General features: G+C 46.7%; 2 protein-coding genes across 5 annotated transcripts; one reads left to right on the top strand and one right to left on the bottom strand.

Moving 5' to 3' along the window:
* Window positions 1–159: 159 nt before the first annotated feature.
* On the bottom strand, window positions 160–5,577 carry LOC120703926 (two-component response regulator ORR24-like). Of its 3 annotated transcripts, none has more exons than XM_039988132.1 (7): window positions 5,071–5,577; window positions 4,828–4,935; window positions 4,529–4,687; window positions 2,567–2,950; window positions 2,394–2,470; window positions 847–2,010; window positions 160–606 (listed from the first exon to the last, which is right to left on the bottom strand). In XM_039988132.1, the coding sequence occupies exons 1-7, from the start codon at window positions 5,279–5,281 to the stop codon at window positions 556–558; spliced, it is 2,154 nt and encodes a 717-aa protein (XP_039844066.1). In that variant the 5' UTR covers window positions 5,282–5,577; the 3' UTR covers window positions 160–555. The 3 variants fall into 3 exon arrangements, with proteins under 3 accessions (XP_039844066.1, XP_039844065.1, XP_039844067.1); XM_039988131.1 differs by having other exon boundaries at window positions 160–609; window positions 5,071–5,576; XM_039988133.1 differs by having other exon boundaries at window positions 160–609; window positions 5,229–5,575.
* A 4,079-nt stretch (window positions 5,578–9,656) lies between these two features.
* Window positions 9,657–13,130, top strand: LOC120703925 (FT-interacting protein 1-like). Of its 2 annotated transcripts, none has more exons than XM_039988130.1 (3): window positions 9,657–10,095; window positions 10,247–10,300; window positions 10,417–13,130. In XM_039988130.1, the coding sequence occupies exon 3, from the start codon at window positions 10,440–10,442 to the stop codon at window positions 12,894–12,896; it is 2,457 nt and encodes an 818-aa protein (XP_039844064.1). In that variant the 5' UTR covers window positions 9,657–10,095; window positions 10,247–10,300; window positions 10,417–10,439; the 3' UTR covers window positions 12,897–13,130. The 2 variants fall into 2 exon arrangements, with proteins under 2 accessions (XP_039844064.1, XP_039844063.1); XM_039988129.1 differs by having other exon boundaries at window positions 10,182–10,300.
* The last annotated feature ends 4,214 nt before the right edge of the window (window positions 13,131–17,344 follow it).

Genomic DNA, 17,344 nt, shown 5'->3' with positions numbered 1-17,344 from the left:
CTGCCTCTCTAATTCTAAGATAGCGAACAATGAAGCCATATTGCACTTATTCTGTCAATTGTCTGCATGTAAATCAGGGCTATCCGTCCAATTTCTAGGAAAGCATTGCATGGGTTGGAACAACAGATCAAATACATTTCAAATAGTTCACAAAAATCATACCACCTGATATCTAAAACATACACATAAACTGATTTTTACTGACATAACATTGTCACGATCCCAACTAAAAAATGATCCATAAGAGGGGCTAGGTGGTTTTGTATAATAAAACTGAAAATAGCCACCGAAATTTGAGCCTACGCTGACAGTTGGACTGAGAGTTGTCAAGGGGTGGTACATCCACACCTCCCGCCAAACTTAACACCACCAAGTTAAAAGCTACAGCTGATACAAAAGAGAACCCAAATGACTACACTAAAGTAGATAAACATGGGACTCCATTGAAGATGGCCCTGCTCCTAGCTAGCCTGCTACAGAGCACATTTTTTGCACATACAACATGCAAGAACCATGAAATACATAGATGCAGAAACATCTCTCCCAGATATGACGTCAAAAGTCCCAGTCCCCACCGAGGAAAGCATCACCATTGTTGATGAAATCCTGCTGCAATGACAAAAAAAGTCAAAATAAGCTAACAACTAAACATGTCTTATGTTTGAGATTATGCATGAACAGGCATAACAACTACAAGTAACTAAACCAACATCAGTTAAGTAAATTCTTTGCTTGTAGCATTTGCTTTCAGTGAAAAAAATGGAACTCAATGAAAATATCAGGACAAAGCAGGCAGATTGAAAAGACCAGAATTTATTCAGAAAGAAGAATAGGAAAGGATCTTACTTCATCAACCATGTCAGCAAAAAAATCATCCAGGTCACCACTACTTGCTCCATTCTGCACCTCACTTGTTCCAACGAGGAACTCATTGTTGCTAATCACTTGATTGCCAACAGTTTGCTGATTAATGGTACCACCTTCAGGGTGGTTGCCACTTGCATCCTCACCATTCAGTATCTGGGCTGGCATGACAGAATCGTCTATCTGAAGGTTAGGCAATGAAGGTCTGGTGCTTGAAGAACTTCCTAGATCAGAGTTACCAATCGGCATTGATGTATCGAGTGTGCTGCTTCCAAAGTTGAATGGTGCCACCTGCTCATTGAAACTTAATGCAGGTGCAGTTTTACCTATGATCCCTGCAATTTGGTTCTGATACAAATTTTCAAAGATTGAAATCTGTCCAGAGGAGGCTGTAAGTCTTGACAACTGGTTGATCTTGTCGATGTTCCCCTGTGATGGATCTTTAGGCATTTCAACGTTGTGACTAAGATCAGGAAACCTTGATGCCACAGCAGCTTTCCAGGAATTGCTATGTCCTGCAAATTGGTGAGCCTCCCTGGCAACTTGGTTGAATAGGCCAGCAAAAGATGATTGAATCTGATCGGGGAGCTGATTCACCAACTCAGGAGACTGCAACGGTAAATGTATGGAAGGAGCCAGAATCTCACCATCTGCTGTGTCATCAAAAGGAATACCTCTATTTGCCCCCAGAATTTTGCCACGCAATATGCTTGCATAGGAGCTGCAAGAACGAGGCAAAGGAAAGCGCTTGCTCGAGGCCAATGACACACCATTCGGTATATTTGCAAAGGAGCTACTAGGATTGGAAGGGAAGCATTGGCTGGCACCTGACAGGTTAACACCATGGCCAACCAGTTCCATATCCCGCTGAGGAATGCAAGCATTTCTCTGGGAGCTCACGAGCTGAACTGACTGAGTAGGCAGAAAAGTGTGTGCTAACGCAGATGGTGAATTCATCCTTGCAAAAGGGTTGCTTGAGCTTGGAGAGGCAACAAAGGATGGGACTGACTGGTATCTACCAAGTTCTGGATGATGCTCAGAACTTTCGGCTACCCAGTCGCTGCACCATGCTCTGTGTCCATCAGCAAATGGACTAGATTTGTTGAGTTTGCCCTCACTGAGCTTTCTCAGGAAGATACGGTACTTCTGAAATCAAATCACAAAATAGACAAGTAAGTTTTTGTTAAGAGAAAAAGATTGACATGGAAATAAAAGAAATGAAATGAGCTCTGTAGTTTCTGGAACATATTCAGGAGGAAAAAGAAAAATGAAAGTGTTCTGTAGACTTTAGTTTCACTAACTCCAGAAATGTTTGTGTGAGAATGCCATCCCAAATTCAAAGATGTGTGTATGGCACAAGAACTTTTGTGGAGCACACAGACAAGTTCCATGAGAAGTATCATAAACACAAGTTCAATTGACATAAACACAAATATTGAGTTTGAGATGGCAATTGGGAAGAAACAAGTTTGATCAAATATCTTTTAACTATAGCAGATAGAACTCAAACATAATAGTACAAACAAAACCTGAAGATGACTTGCGACATTCTCTCTAGTGAGGCTGTCCACATTCATGACTTCCAATATTTTCTTTGGAACAGCCCCTGTATTTACGGAAACAAAAGATTTGTTATGAGAAAAAAAATAACATAAGAATTAAACTTAATATGATAGAGGAGCCACAAAATTTGAGGACTTACTGTCCATGCCAATCTGATTGACAGCTTCTACAAACTTGCGGTGTAGTTCACCAGGCCACTGGACCCTTTGCCGCTTCTGGGTGGATGATGCGTTCTCCTTGTCCTCACCAGCACAATCTATATCCTTTTTCTTCTTCTTTGAATACTTCCTGGCGTGGTTTTCACCATCCTTCTCACCTTTATCACCATCCCCAGATTGTATCTTCTTACCTGAATCATCATTGCCACCGCTGATGCTGTTCCTTGGATCACACTTACTATTCCTCACCACATGTGTCCAGATGCCCCTCAGTTGTTCAAGGCGCACTGGCTTTACCAAATAGTCGCAAGCACCATGATTTATCCCCTTCATCACAGTCTCTGTCTCATCATTCGCAGATAGCACTGCATGACATAAGGCAACATAAGATCAATTTTGAAATGACATAAGGCAACATAAGACTAATTTTGAAATGCAGAAGTCAACAAACTCGATAGATTAGACATCAAATAATCACGTGGCCTTCATGTTATTCAGTTGACTAGGAACATTTTCCCATTTTTCATGTCTTTAGGCATTACATGTCGTTTACCTTCTTTTTGAAGAAAATGCCACATACATAGTAAAAGGGCAAGTCTTTATCATGACCACTTTTGTGTTTCAGAATTTAATAAGGTAAAATTTTCAAATTTATTAGAGTAGGGCATCCATTACATCCTTCTGAAAACAATACATCCTTCTGAAAACAATACATAATGAACAGAGATGCAAACCACAAAACTTGGAAGTTGTCTTGGTTGCACCTATAGCTACTCACCCATGGCATTTTATGAAACCATAAATGACAGAATGAAACTGTTAGCTTGATTGCACCTAATGGTTAATTACCAACCCACGGTAACACAAGAAACTACAAACAACAAAAGTTGGAAGTTAGCTTGATTGCACCTATAGTGAACACAGTAGACTATGAAATAAACTTCAAACAACAACTCAGTAGCTAGTTTGATTCAGAAAATTCATTCGCCGATGAGATAAACAAATTTTGCAAATATGCTACCTACGTTCCATTGACAACTTTAGCTGTAGCCTAGTGGATGAGCTTCAATTATGACTAGAACAGGTGGCCAGCTTCAATTCCAGCAATGCAATTTAAGTTTTACCCTTCTATTTGGTGCAAGAAAATTGAAGGACAAATATGGTTTGGCCTATAAACAAACCCTGAAACCAAATGGACACAGGATAAAGCTACAACCAAAGCAGAGTGATAGCAAGAATGCAATTCAAAATAGAAAGACACTTCAACAGAATGTTTTGACCAAAATATCCCTTTTTTTTTGTCCAACAAACCAGAGGTCAAGTACAACACTATAAATGAAAAAATTCAATTGCATATAGGGTTTACTAACGGATTGTGACATATGGAACTAAAAGTGGCAACATTATTTGGTCAGGTTGACTGTATCTAGTGTCTATGGTAACTACAAAGGTAAAACATTAAAATTCAACTTTTACATAGGGCTTATGAAGAAACCGTATATGAGACTAAACGACAACATTAAGTGGTCAGCGACACCATCTAGCGCTTATGAACAAACAGTAACGGTTACTGCAAATGGCAAAATTTTATTTTCCTCGTAAGGCTTACGAACAAACTGTCATGTACGGAGCTACACACGACAAAATTAAGAAGCCAACATAACTGCTAGCGCATACGAACAAAAGATAAATTTAACTACAAACCACAAAAGCTAGCAGTTATTACCTTGATTGTAACTCAAGACATGTGACCATTTATCGATATCCTACCCAAATATTCGGAACCGACAGATCTGTCTGGAAATCACGCATGCCAACCGAAATGTGTAAAATCTATCCAGAGCAATATCCAAAAATAGTAATACTACTACTCATAAGTCTAGGGTCAGAGGAACGCCATGCAAAAAATGGCAAGCAGGGAGTTTGAGCAACAAGGGCTTTACTGATGACTGGGATATCCATCTCCAGGCCGATGAGCTCGAGGAGCTTGAAGCCATCAATGTCGGGCATGACGACGTCACTGATCACCAGTTCGAACTGGTCCACGTCCTTCCTCTCCCTGAGCATGTCCAGCGCCGTCTTCGCGTCCGTCACCATTGTCACTGCATGCACCACAAGAGTTCCAACAAAATAAGAAACAAAAAACCATTCGGAAATTTCATCTGGCCTCGACCTCGATCTCTATCACAATGGAATTGGGAGGAAAATTTACAGGGGTGGCCAAGAAGGCGAGAACGCTCACCGTTGTAGTTACAATGCTTCAGCTGTTTCTCTAGGATCATGAGGGAGACGCGGTCGTCGTCGACGGCGAGCACGCGCATCCCCGCTGGGAACTTGCCCGCGTCCATCTCTTCGCCCATGGAAAACAAACACAATCAGCACCAGGAAAGCAACCACAAGGGCCGCCAAAAATTCCCCGCGAGAAATCGGAGCAGAACGCCAAGAAGAATACCCCCGGAAGCCAAAAAGATTCACCCTTTCTTACCTGCTGCAATGGCTTCCCTGCAAAGAACCTCTCGGAGCAGCAGGAGGGAAGCGGAGGAGAGAGCGAGGCGAATTCGAGGTGACGCGCGACGCAGCGAGGGGAAAGGGGATTTATAGCGTGGGGGAGGGGGACTGGGGGAGGAGCGGGGATCCGAGTACCTGAGGCTGCAAAGATGGAAGGTGTTCATCCTTGTGCGGGATTCCCCACTCATTAATTCCTGCTTCCGTTATGCTATGGTTGTATCACAAGGCCTGCTGGATTTGCTCGTCGCTTGCTAACTTCAGTTTCTAGATGGAAAACCACCCAAGAATCGCGCCCACAGGTTTCGGCCGCCGCCGGCCACGGCGGCGGAGCCTGTCGTCGATCTGTTCTGACGGGAGCCTCTCCACCTCCGATCCTGTCCACATCAGTTCGTCGAGGTCGAGGTCGAGGTCGAGCCGAGCGTCGAGTGCCGCCGGCAAGAGAGGCGAGAGGATCGTGGGTTTGAATGGGCCAAGGCCAAGGTGGGCCAGGCCAGTGCAAATGTCTATCTGTTCATTTATGGTTGCTTTCGCTCCTTCTCCTGTTTTTAGCTCATTTTTATTGACTTAGCGGAAAATTAAATATTGATAAATAAAGAAATCTGAAATGATTTTGAATTCTGAAAAATCAGAGGACAGTTTCATAAAAAAATTGAGACAAAATTGTTGTTTTTTTCGTGTGAAATGCTCATAGAGGCCATTTTGAATTTTGATGGTTGGGTGCAAGCTGGGAAATCGTATCTCCTGTGCCATGAGAAAAAGAAATCTCAATAAAAGTTATGGGTTATTCTCTGGTCCATCCTTAACATTTACTCCCCCTTCAAATTGTAGGTTATGTCTAGATGCACAGCAAAATGGACATCTTTACAGAAGCCAAAATGATCTATAATTTGGAACGGATGGAGTACTAATAATATCTCCAACTTATTATATGCGCATGATGAAATGAGCTAGTACTTACCCAATTTTGACAAAAAAACGTTATCACACGATCTGGGTGGATTCCGTATCGGTTTGTTGGTGGATAACATATTTTGTATTGACATAGATGGATTTCATTTATAGAACCAAATAAATGCCGTTTTCGAAACGGTAGGATATTTGAAATAGTAGCTACAAGACAACCCAAACCCATGTTGTGTACAACTCAGATATACAGAACATCAACCAAATGTTCTCAAATCAGAATAAGACACCACATAAATGCTATTTCCCATAAAAACGGCAGTATTCAAATTAGTAGCTACAAGCCAACCATGTTCTACGGTACCGAGACACCGAACAATCGATCGAACGTTCTCAAGTCTGATTAGGAATGAGATAATCTTACCCTAAATGGAACCAGCTTAGTAATACAACCAAGGGATATCATCCCTTGATTCTTGTGAATGGGGAAGAAAGAAGTTAGTTCCTACAATGGCCATGAGTCTAAAGCCCAATAGCAAGAGTTAAATTACTTATTTCTCAATTTGACCTGAGTATGGCTTTGGTCTCATGCCAGGACTAGGTACCCACAGTTTGTTTTAAAATCAACTCAAAAAGTTGTTGAATGGAGGACCTTTTCTAGTTGCAAGAGTAATAGTTAGCAAATAAGTTTGTAATTGTTTGGAGTTTAGTATCACTCTCATGTGCTAATGTGTAAATTGGCTTTATCCTCCTTTTCTTCTGAAGTTGAATCATTTTAGCACAAGATGCTACAACAAAAACAGGAACTCCAAATCTTTCTTTTTAGTGGGACACCAACCCTATTGATACACATTTTCTCAGCAGCACGAATATATATAGTCCTAATCTCTTCTCTCCGAGTTGAAACTAGATACACACTCCCTGACATAAGAAATTTCAATAAAGTACAAGGGATACAAGGGTAGATATGTGAAAAAAAGAGATACAAGGGTCTTTCAGCATCAACATCCAGAGACTCTACAAAGTTGCATGATGAGTGAGGACTCTACAATGGGTGTTTGTGACTGAATCTAGTTTTCATTTTGAGTACAAACTTTGACTCTACAATGGCCGTCCCTGCTCGCTGAATGAAGCCCAGTCCCGGATCCACATCATTCTGGGCCTTCCTCTGCAAAATAATTGTTTTCCCTGGGCTTTTCATGTGGGCCTCAGCGATTGCTGGGCCTGCTTGGCCCGAATAGTTTCACTATCACTTCCTTAAAAAAAAATCACTGTCAGCAGAGGATCCAACCAAAAGTCCGAAACTACTATGCTACTACTTTGCTAGTGAGTGATCACACAGAGCTGATGCAAACATGGGATTGTCTTCCGAATCAAACACTAGGCGATGCACAGATTAGATGCCAAGTAAGTGGCGGCGAGATGAGATGGGGAATATATTCGCCGCGTGCTTTTTGACACATTTGAGCTGCCTCCCCGGCCATGGAATAAAGGTAACTTCCGTCTGCTTCCTTGCTAAGCTTATTTGTACAGCACTGCATGCCGTATGTGCTGTACAGTGGGCTCAGAAAATCTCCCTCCGTTTAAGCGACAACATTTGGATTTACAGGTGATGCATTTCACAGTTTATGGTGGACCTTACCTTCGGCCAAAAAGAGTGGGGAAGAAGTGACGCGGCTGAGCTCACAATTTCCACCATCATTTTCGGATAGTAAGTATCCTTTGGAGTGTAGACAAAATTAAGAGCCACTTTGTTGGGGGGCAGAAGTTCAATCGTACCATTTTTCATTTATTTTGTTTGATAAATTCATGTGTATTCTGTACGAAAATTTACCAATGCATTTTAAGATTTGCATACATTTGTCATTTAGTCGACCTGCATACGCAGTGACATGATGGTTTGCTAGTGACCCTTCAGGCAAAAGAAAAAAATAACAAGAAGAAAAATGGCACGGTTGAAACCACAACTTGAACCATCATTTTCACTACTTTTTGCCAGAAGGTGGAATGCACTGTTGTTGCTCATTTTGTCGCGGAAATCCATCTGTAATTTGTAAAATTACCCCCACTTGAGAGACTAGCTACCAGTTAATAGTATCAGTGATATGCAGAACATGCGGTGGGTTTTCTTTGCCAAAAATATATGCTGAAACAAGCAATGCTAACACACATCTATTCTTTTTCTTATGTGCGCGCTTGAAAAGAAGGATGGCTTTCTGAACGCCTATTTTTCTCGTTGATTTTTTTTTGAAGGAAACTTTTCTCGTTGAGTGATGTTGCTGCGAACAGAGTAGCAGCCAGCAGGGAAGAAGCCGGAAATTACCATGGCACCCGTGTCCCTGAACTGTGCCAGGTTCCTTGCCCCGATTGAGAGGACTAGTCAGGTTGGCGCGCTACGCGCGCCTATACAAATAAAAAAATATTGATCTAAAATATTAATAGAAAGATATTATTCGCGACTATGTTTGAAACAACATCGTATCGATGTATTGAGTTAAATCTAAAAATTACAGTAAAACGGCATAATAGTTTAGAGTCTGAGAGCGCGCCAATCTCAAGCATTTTAGTATAGAGGTACAGACAATTTTTCCTTAGTAATTCGTTTTTTTGTGTTAGTAGGTATAGTTTGATTACTTTAGTAGAAAAAAAAAGATTAGAAATGAATGAACAGTTCAAGTATATTTTGTGAGTTTACGGAGGGAAACCCAAAGCCAAAAAGTAGTAGAACTACCACGTGTGAATGTAATATACAAACTTTAGTTATTATTTTTATATGTATAGTTTGATTACTTTAGTAGGAAAAAAATTAGAAATGAATGAACAATTCAAGTATATTTTGTGAGTTTACAGAGGGAAACCCAAAGCCAAAAAGTAATAGAACTACCACGTGTGAATGTAGTATACAAAGTTTAGTTATTATTTTTATATGTAGAAAGTAGTTAAATATATTTTGTATTGTCAGATAATGGAAAGAAAATATTTTTTTTAAGATAAAAAGGCTCACTTAATAGAACCGTGGGCCCCACGTGGGTCCCGTCTGAATAGCGCGTGGGTCCCACGTGGGTCCCGCTTGAATAGCGCGTGGGTCCCATGTGGGTCCCACTTGAATAGTATGTGGGACCCGCATAATCAAATAATGGAAAAAAATAATTTTTTAAGATTAAAATGCTCACTTAATAGAACCATGGGCCCCACGTGGGTCCCGTCTGAATAGCGCGTGGGTCCCACGTGGGTCCCGCCTGAATAGCGCGTGAGTCCCATGTGGGTCCCACCTGAATAGTATGTGGGACCCGCATAATCAAATAATGGAAAAAAATAATTTTTTAAGATTAAAATGCTCACTTAATAGAACCGTGGGCCCCACGTGGGTCCCGTCTGAATAGCGCGTGGGCCCCACGTGGGTCCCGCCTGAATAGCGTGTGGGTCCCACGTGTGTCCCGCCTGAATAGCGCGTGGGTCCCATGTGGGTCCCGCCTGAATAGCGCGTGGGTCCCATGTGGGTCCCACCTGAATAGTATGTGGGACCCGCATAAAAGTGCGTGTGTCCCACGTGGGGCCACAATTCACGAAAATGCTTCGATTCTTGGAACTTTAGTATAGTATATATATATGCGCGCTCGCCAATTCAATCAATCCAAGGGCATAAACAAAGCCCCCCTCCGCAGCCCAAGGAATCGATCGATTCCCCAATCGATCGATCGATCGCCTGCTTTTGATTTACCACCCCCCCGCACTGACACCCTCTTTCGATCGCCTTTCGCCACATGATCCGCCGTGCTTTCGATCGCCATGAAAGAGCCCAAGAAAAGGTCATCAGACACAGCTTCCCTCTGATTGAAACAATCCCCATTCAGCTGCAGCCTCGTATCTCTGGACAAGGCGCAGCAGGGTTTTAGGGTAGCCCTGGTAGAGGCTTATAGCTGATCGATCCTGTCGACGTCTCTCGTATACCTTCCTTCTCGCCGGGGTCACCGCCGACGCGGCGGCTTTGCTTCCCGGCGAGGCTTGCCGCGATCCCCCGCTGCAGGCAGCAGGCGATCGAGCAGGGCCACGGCCAACCATCATTGGTCGGGCATACGCTTCCGTGTCCAGGCAAAAGGTGCTCTGCTGCTGCTGCTGTTCTGCGTGTGCCCACACATGCTTCTTGTTCTTTGCCGTCCAAATGTTCTTGCTGCATACGTGCAGGGCTTCTAGCTAGGTGTCATATAAGTGCCTCTCGCCATTGCCACTGACCAGACCTTGCGCTGCAGCCCTGCAGACGATCGAGCTTCATAGGTTTCTACACTTGTCGGATCGGATCAACAGTAAGTGAAAAAAATGGTGATGGAATTGATGCAGTTTGTTTGTTCATGGATTAATTTCTCGTTTTTTTTCCTTTTTCTGATCGATGTGCGTGGTTGGCACTTTTCTTGCAATGGAGGTTAATTCAAGAGGAGGAGGAGGATGAGCGGGCACGGCGGCGGCGGCGACCCGCACCATGAGGACTTCCAGCTCAAGGACACGAACCCGCTGCTGGGCGAGCAATGGCCCAAGGGCGCGGCCGGCCCGGCGCGCCCCGGCGGCGGCGGCGGCGGCGGGCTCGCCGGGTGGCTGGGCGTCGACAAGCCCTCCAGCACCTACGACCTCGTGGAGCAGATGTTCTTCCTCTACGTGCGCGTCGTCAAGGCCAGGGACCTCCCCCCCAACCCCATCACCGGCGCCGCCATGGACCCCTACGTCGAGGTCCGGCTCGGCAACTACAAGGGCACCACGCGGCACTTCGACCGCCGCGCCAACCCCAAGTGGGACCACGTCTTCGCCTTCTCCAAGTCCCGCGTCCAGTCCAACGCCCTCGAGGTCTTCCTCAAGGACCGCGAGATGCTCGGCCGCGACGACTACGTCGGCAAGGTCACCTTCGACCTCGCCGAGGTGCCCACGCGGGTGCCGCCCGACAGCCCGCTCGCGCCGCAGTGGTACCGCCTCGAGGAGCGGCGGCGCGGCGAGGGCGGCGGCGGCAAGGTGCGCGGCGAGCTCATGCTGGCCGTCTGGATCGGGACGCAGGCCGACGAGGCTTTCCCGGAGGCGTGGCACTCGGACGCCGCCGCCGTGCGCGGCGAGGGCGTCGCCAGCGTGCGGTCCAAGGCCTACGTGTCGCCCAAGCTCTGGTACCTCCGCGTCAACGTGATCGAGGCGCAGGACGTGCAGCCGCTGCACGCCGGCGGGGGCCGCGCGCCGGAGGTGTTCGTCAAGGCGCAGGTGGGGAGCCAGATCCTCAAGACCTCCGCCGTGCCGGCGCCGGCGCTGAACCCGCGGTGGAACGAGGACCTGCTCTTCGTCGTCGCCGAGCCGTTCGAGGAGCAGCTGGTGCTCATGGTGGAGGACCGGGTGGCCCCCGGCAAGGACGACCTCCTCGGCCGCGTCGCGCTACCGCTCACGCTCTTCGAGAAGCGGCTGGACCACCGCCCCTTCGTGCAGTCGCGGTGGTTCGACCTCGAGAAGTTTGGCGTCGGCGCCGCTGTCGAGGGCGAGACGCGGCGGGAGCTCCGGTTCGCGAGCCGCGTGCACGTGCGCGCCTGCCTGGAGGGCGCGTACCACGTCATGGACGAGTCCACCATGTACATCAGCGACACCCGGCCCACGGCGCGGCAGCTCTGGCGGCCGCCCGTCGGCGTGCTCGAGGTCGGCATCCTCGGCGCCGCCGGGCTGCAGCCCATGAAGCACCGCGACGGCCGCGGCACCACCGACGCCTACTGCGTCGCCAAGTACGGCCACAAGTGGGTGCGCACGCGCACCATGATCGGCACCTTCAACCCCGCCTGGAACGAGCAGTACACCTGGGAGGTGTTCGACCCTTGCACCGTCATCACCATCGGCGTCTTCGACAACTGCCACCTCGGCACCAACAGCAACGGCAACAACGGCCAGCCGGCGCCGGCGCGCGACGCCCGCATCGGCAAGGTCCGCATCCGCCTCTCCACGCTCGAGACCGACCGCGTCTACACCCACGCCTACCCGCTCATCGCCCTCCAGAAGACGGGCGTGAAGAAGATGGGCGAGCTCCGGCTCGCCGTGCGCTTCACCTGCCTCTCCCTCGTCAACATGCTCCACCTCTACACGCAGCCGCTGCTCCCCCGGATGCACTACCTGCACCCGTTCACGGTGACGCAGCTCGACGCGCTCCGATACCAGGCCATGGGCATCGTGGCGGCGCGCCTGAGCCGCGCGGAGCCGCCGCTCCGGCGGGAGGTGGTGGAGTACATGCTCGACGTGGAGTCCCACATGTGGAGCATGCGGCGGAGCAAGGCCAACTTCTTCCGCGCCGTCTCGCTCTTCTCGGGGCTCGCGGCGGCGGCGCGGTGGTTCGGCGACGTGTGCCGGTGGCGGAACGTGGCGACGACGGCGCTGGTGCACGTGCTCCTGCTCATCCTGGTGTGGTACCCGGAGCTGATCCTCCCCACGGTGTTCCTCTACATGTTCCTGATCGGGCTGTGGAACTACCGGCGGCGGCCGCGCCACCCGCCGCACATGGACACGAAGCTGTCGTGGGCGGAGGCGGCGCACCCGGACGAGCTGGACGAGGAGTTCGACACGTTCCCGACGTCGCGGCCGCAGGACGTGGTGTACATGCGCTACGACCGGCTGCGGAGCGTGGCGGGGCGGATCCAGACGGTGGTGGGGGACATGGCCACGCAGGGGGAGCGGCTGCAGTCGCTGCTCAGCTGGCGCGACCCGAGGGCGACCTGCCTCTTCGTCCTCTTCTGCCTGCTCGCCGCGGTGGTGCTCTACGTCACGCCGTTCCGGGTGGTGGCGCTCGTCGCCGGGCTCTACGTGCTTCGCCACCCGAGGTTCCGGAGCAGGCTGCCCGCCGTGCCCAGCAACTTCTTCCGCCGCCTGCCGTCGCGCGCCGACAGCATGCTCTGATGAATCTCGAGGATGCATGACCCGATCCAGTCCTGTCCTCCTGCTCTGAATATGAAGCATGCTCTGTTCGATCTTCAGTCAAGAGAATGTTTCCTTCATTCCGTTTGTTTTCCTTTTGAATTTCTTTTGACTTTTCTCTAGTGTGTAAGGTGTTAAGTTTGGGCACCTTGAGATTTGAAAAAGTTCAGGTGTAACTATGTTTGTCTGTTGAATAAGCGTGATGCTATGCTCCAAGTGCCTTTTGGTTAGGATAATTTTAAATTTAAATGGTGCCAAAATTTGGCCGGCATTTCAAGAGGGCTGTGCGCGAGATAAGTAAATGAGCCCAATAAAGACTAGCTAATATATTATGTGCTCTTAAAACTACACATACTGATAAATATGGTTTAAAGGCTGGCGGTAATCGACTTTATGCTAAAATTTTGAGGTTTTCTTGTATATGTTGTGATCAGGAGTGCTTGATACGTGGGATCAAGCAAATGTATCCACAGGATCAATGGAATTATTTTGGCAACATATATAAGGACCGGATTTAAAATAGAAAGAAATTGGCCACCATTAACTTCAAAAGGAGAGTATTCATGACTACCTTTTTAGTAACCAGTTTGTGCTAATTACCATTGGTGACCAATTTGCTCCCTCTATATATGGGTCAATCCACCCGATTCCAGCAGAACACAACATCTCCCAAGAACATACAACCTACAAGCAGCATTCGTCGGCGTGCATCTATTCTGATTACAAGTTTACAACATGGAGAAACAAACAATGCTGCTGCTTTCGTTGCTGCTCCTGGGATGCTTCTCCATCCATGCCGAATGTAAGTGAAATAAATCAAAACAGTGCTTCCAATGCCTTTCATAGTTAACTACTACACAGAACAGCGTATCTTCACAACATTTTTTTTTTAAAAAAGAAACCTTGCTAAAGTCTATTCCATTATTGTAAGATGCACTGGCAGGGACACTAATGAATGTCTAGTTTCATGACATCGATTTTTTTTCGTTACTCTAGCGTCATTTCTGTGTACGCATTGCACCTTAATGGATTTACTTTTCCTGCATGAAAAATAGGCCGAGCAGTCATGGATGAAATGGGTAACCAGAAGGTGTGCATCTATTCTGATTGCAGAGGACGATACAGTAAAGCTGACTGCTGGTGCTGTGCCAAGAACAAAGATGCTTGCTTTCCGGGACTGGATGAGTGTGAAACAAGGTGTCCCGTTCTTACTTGAAATAATGTAATTGCTGTGGAAAGTTATGTATGAGTAATGGGAATAAAATGAATACAAACCAAGTGCTCTGCTTATTGCTCCTTTGTTTTTGAACGATGTCCACCAGCACTTAAAGAATAGTGCTCTTTATTTTTAGAATAATTCTAGAAGATTATGAATACTGCCTAATTTAGAGCTTGATGAATACTAGGTGGATAGGTTCCACCACAAAGAATACATAGATTATACACATGCTCGTTAATTCCGTAACTTCCGTAACGAAGAGAAGAAGAATAGAGGAGGGAAAGAATAAAAACATCTGGAAAATACAAAAATGACATGTTTAAGAAAAACAAAACATCGAAATCAATATCCACTTCACATTTCTACATTTTTACAACAAAATATCAAAACAAATCCACATTATTCCAATATATTTGGATGGTTTATGCTGGAACAGCTTTTTTTTTGCGAAAAGGGGAGATATATTAATCGTAAAGCACAATAGATCCCTAGAGTTTTACAAAGAAAACCCTAGAACAACCGAGAATTACAACTAGCACCCCCCTCAGACGTGGTCTACCTCAAGTAACCCGGCCGCCGGCAAATCTCGTCGCAACCCGGGAAAGTCCATCTTCTTCCTCCATAAGCGACATCAACATATTGATTTGCCACAAGAGCCAGCATCTGGATCCACCACCAGCATGCATCGTATACAATGAACGAATATATGCCGCCACGGCATGAAGACAGGAAGACAAGGAGTCCACCGCCACCAGTATCATCACCGACAACACAAAGACATTGATGCTAGCAAAGCCAACAATGCGGACAAAGAGCACATCTCCAGAGACGCGAAAAACATCCACCCTTTCGCAAGAAAGTTGGAATCCAAACCTTATTGGAACAATTTCGTGGTGAAGCTGAATTTTTTAAAGTTTTATAAAATGTAATCCAGACATAATCAATGTGGAATAATATACACAACAATCCCAATAGAATTAATTTGGATACTTAGTTGGTAAATGAAAATTGTTCAAACTTCAAAAAAAATTGTGATAAAAATGTAATTCAAACATGATCACAAATAAAATTTTATTTGGAAGCTACAAATCGGTTGGGGTTGGTGGGCAGATCCCTGCATGCAAAATCTCAACAAATTTGCAGCTTTTCAATAAATAATTCTAAATTCATAAGGTGCCTAAATTAGAACAAGCCAATCCGGAAATGGTTATAAAGCTGTGCCTGATATAAAGCTGGCATTAATAGTAATTAAATCATGCTAAAATTTTAAAGCTTTCTTGTATCAGGCAGTGCCTGATAGTTGTGAAACTTAATTGGATCAATCAAACATATCCATAAGTAAAACTCCAGTTTAAATAGTTTGGCAGCATAGCCCTGATTTAAATAGAAGGATTTTAGAAGCCATTAAATTGTAAAAGTACCGTATTCATGACTAGCTTGGCAGTGATCGATTCCTGCTAATTATCAGGCATGTATAGAGTCTATTTGTCCTGTATATATGAACAATGCATGGTTCGATGCATCACATTACAGCAGAACACAATCCCATTTCGTTCTTTACAGCATGGAGAAACGCACACTGCACAGTGGAGTACTGGTGCTGCTTCCGTTGCTGCTCCTCGGATGCCTTTCCATTCATGTGGAGTGTAAGTGAAATAAATAAAAAATGTTGCTTCCAAAATGCACCATGGATTGTATGCTTAATCCATGGTTATCGTTGTGTATCTTTGTACCTCAACAACATTTCTTTTCATGCCTGAAAAATAGGCCGAGCAGCCATGGGTGAGATGGGTGGTGATGACCAGGTGTGCACCATCTGCGATTGCAGAGGGCAATATGGTATGGCTGACTGCTGGTGCTGTGTCAAGGATAAGCGTGTACGTGCTCGCTATCCCGGACGTGATGAGTGTCGACTAAAGTGCCCCATTATTTGTTGAAGTAGTGTAATTGCTATGAGGTGAGTTGCGTATGCATAATGCACTACTAGAAAACAGGCCTTCAGCACCGGCTGAAAAAGTCCAAAGGAACCGGTTTCCCAACCGGTGCCCCGCAACCGCGACCAATGGACTCGTCTTAAGACACCGGGTTTTTCAACCGGTGCCTTAGACTTCCATTAGTATCGGTTGGAAAGACCAACCAGTACCAAAGAGACTGCCACGCTGACGCAAGCTGGCAGCCTTTTGGTACCGGTTGGTTTTTCCAACCGGTACCAATGAGTTCATGGCATTCCTAATATCATTTCCCGTTTCAAAAAGAATCGTTCACAAAATATTAAATCCATTGATACAAAATACTCCAATCACCCAATCAACCACATGCTCCAAATAATGGTTCCACAAATCATCCAAAAAATTGTTTACAAGATAGATCCAATCTATACAATCTCACATGCATATCTATTTCTGAAAAATAAGAAAAAAAGAGAAAAAAATTCACCCACGGCCAGCTCCCGTCCGGCGGCAGCCAGCTTGAACGAGTTCTTCACGCGGGTCAGGTTCCCCACGGCCACAAGCTTCTTGAGCTGCCCATCCAGCAGCTTGCGGAAGTTGGCCGGCGTCCCGTGCACTACTGCGCAAGCTACTGGCCGCCGTGCCGCTCGTGCTTTGCCTCGGGCCACGTGTGCTCCTGCTCGCTCGTCTGTCTCTTCCCTGCGCAAGAACCGAAGGAAGAAAAGGAAAAAACGAGAGGAGCCACGAAACTTCAAATCCAAATTACTTCCTCAAATCACAACAATTCGAAACGAAACTCGAGCTACAAATGCGTAACCTTAAAGATTAACAGATCCAAAAAAAAAGTTTGCCAAAAAATTGAGTATAGCTCGTGAATAAAAAATCACATGAAAAAAAGAGGGAGGGATGAGAAGGGCAAGGGGGAGTGTCCGGGGACAGATCGGGAAACTCACGATGATCTCGACGACGACGCGCAACTGCTGCTGCTCCCCGCACGCCGAGCCTTGGCTCCGCGGCGTCGACGTGCAGGTGGGCCAAGCTGCCGCCACCGGCCCGCGCGCCGAGCTGCAGCCGTCGGCCCCGCGTGCCGAGCTGCCACCGTTGGGCTAGCGCAGCCGCGCCCGCCACGCAGCCACATGCCCGCTCTCCTCGCCGCCGCGGCACCGTGCCTCCGCACCCCTGCATGCGCGTACCGCGGGAGGCGGCAGGCGGAGGCGCCGTCGCGCATCCTCCGTCGGCGTCGGCACTAAGGGGCCGTGCGG

The sequence above is a fragment of the Panicum virgatum genome, chromosome 4K (genome assembly GCF_016808335.1).
Source record: "Panicum virgatum strain AP13 chromosome 4K, P.virgatum_v5, whole genome shotgun sequence".
Classification (NCBI taxonomy): Eukaryota; Viridiplantae; Streptophyta; class Magnoliopsida; order Poales; family Poaceae; genus Panicum; species Panicum virgatum.
The sequence above is the reverse complement of the archived record's forward strand: the minus strand, read 5'-3'. Positions and strand labels throughout refer to the sequence as shown.

What these genes read in the sequence shown, in the direction of transcription:
- LOC120703926 (XM_039988131.1), bottom strand. Translation starts at nt 5,281, where the DNA reads ATGAGTGGGGAATCCCGCACAAGGATGAACACCTTCCATCTTTGCAGC. An exon ending in CAGGGAAGCCATTGCAGCAG is followed by an intron (nt 4,936 to 5,070) that starts GTAAGAAAGGGT and finishes CCATGGGCGAAG; the next exon opens with AGATGGACGCGGGCAAGTTC. An exon ending in GAAGCATTGTAACTACAACG is followed by an intron (nt 4,688 to 4,827) that starts GTGAGCGTTCTC and finishes TGGTGCATGCAG; the next exon opens with TGACAATGGTGACGGACGCG.
- LOC120703925 (XM_039988130.1), top strand. Translation starts at nt 10,440, where the DNA reads ATGAGCGGGCACGGCGGCGGCGGCGACCCGCACCATGAGGACTTCCAG.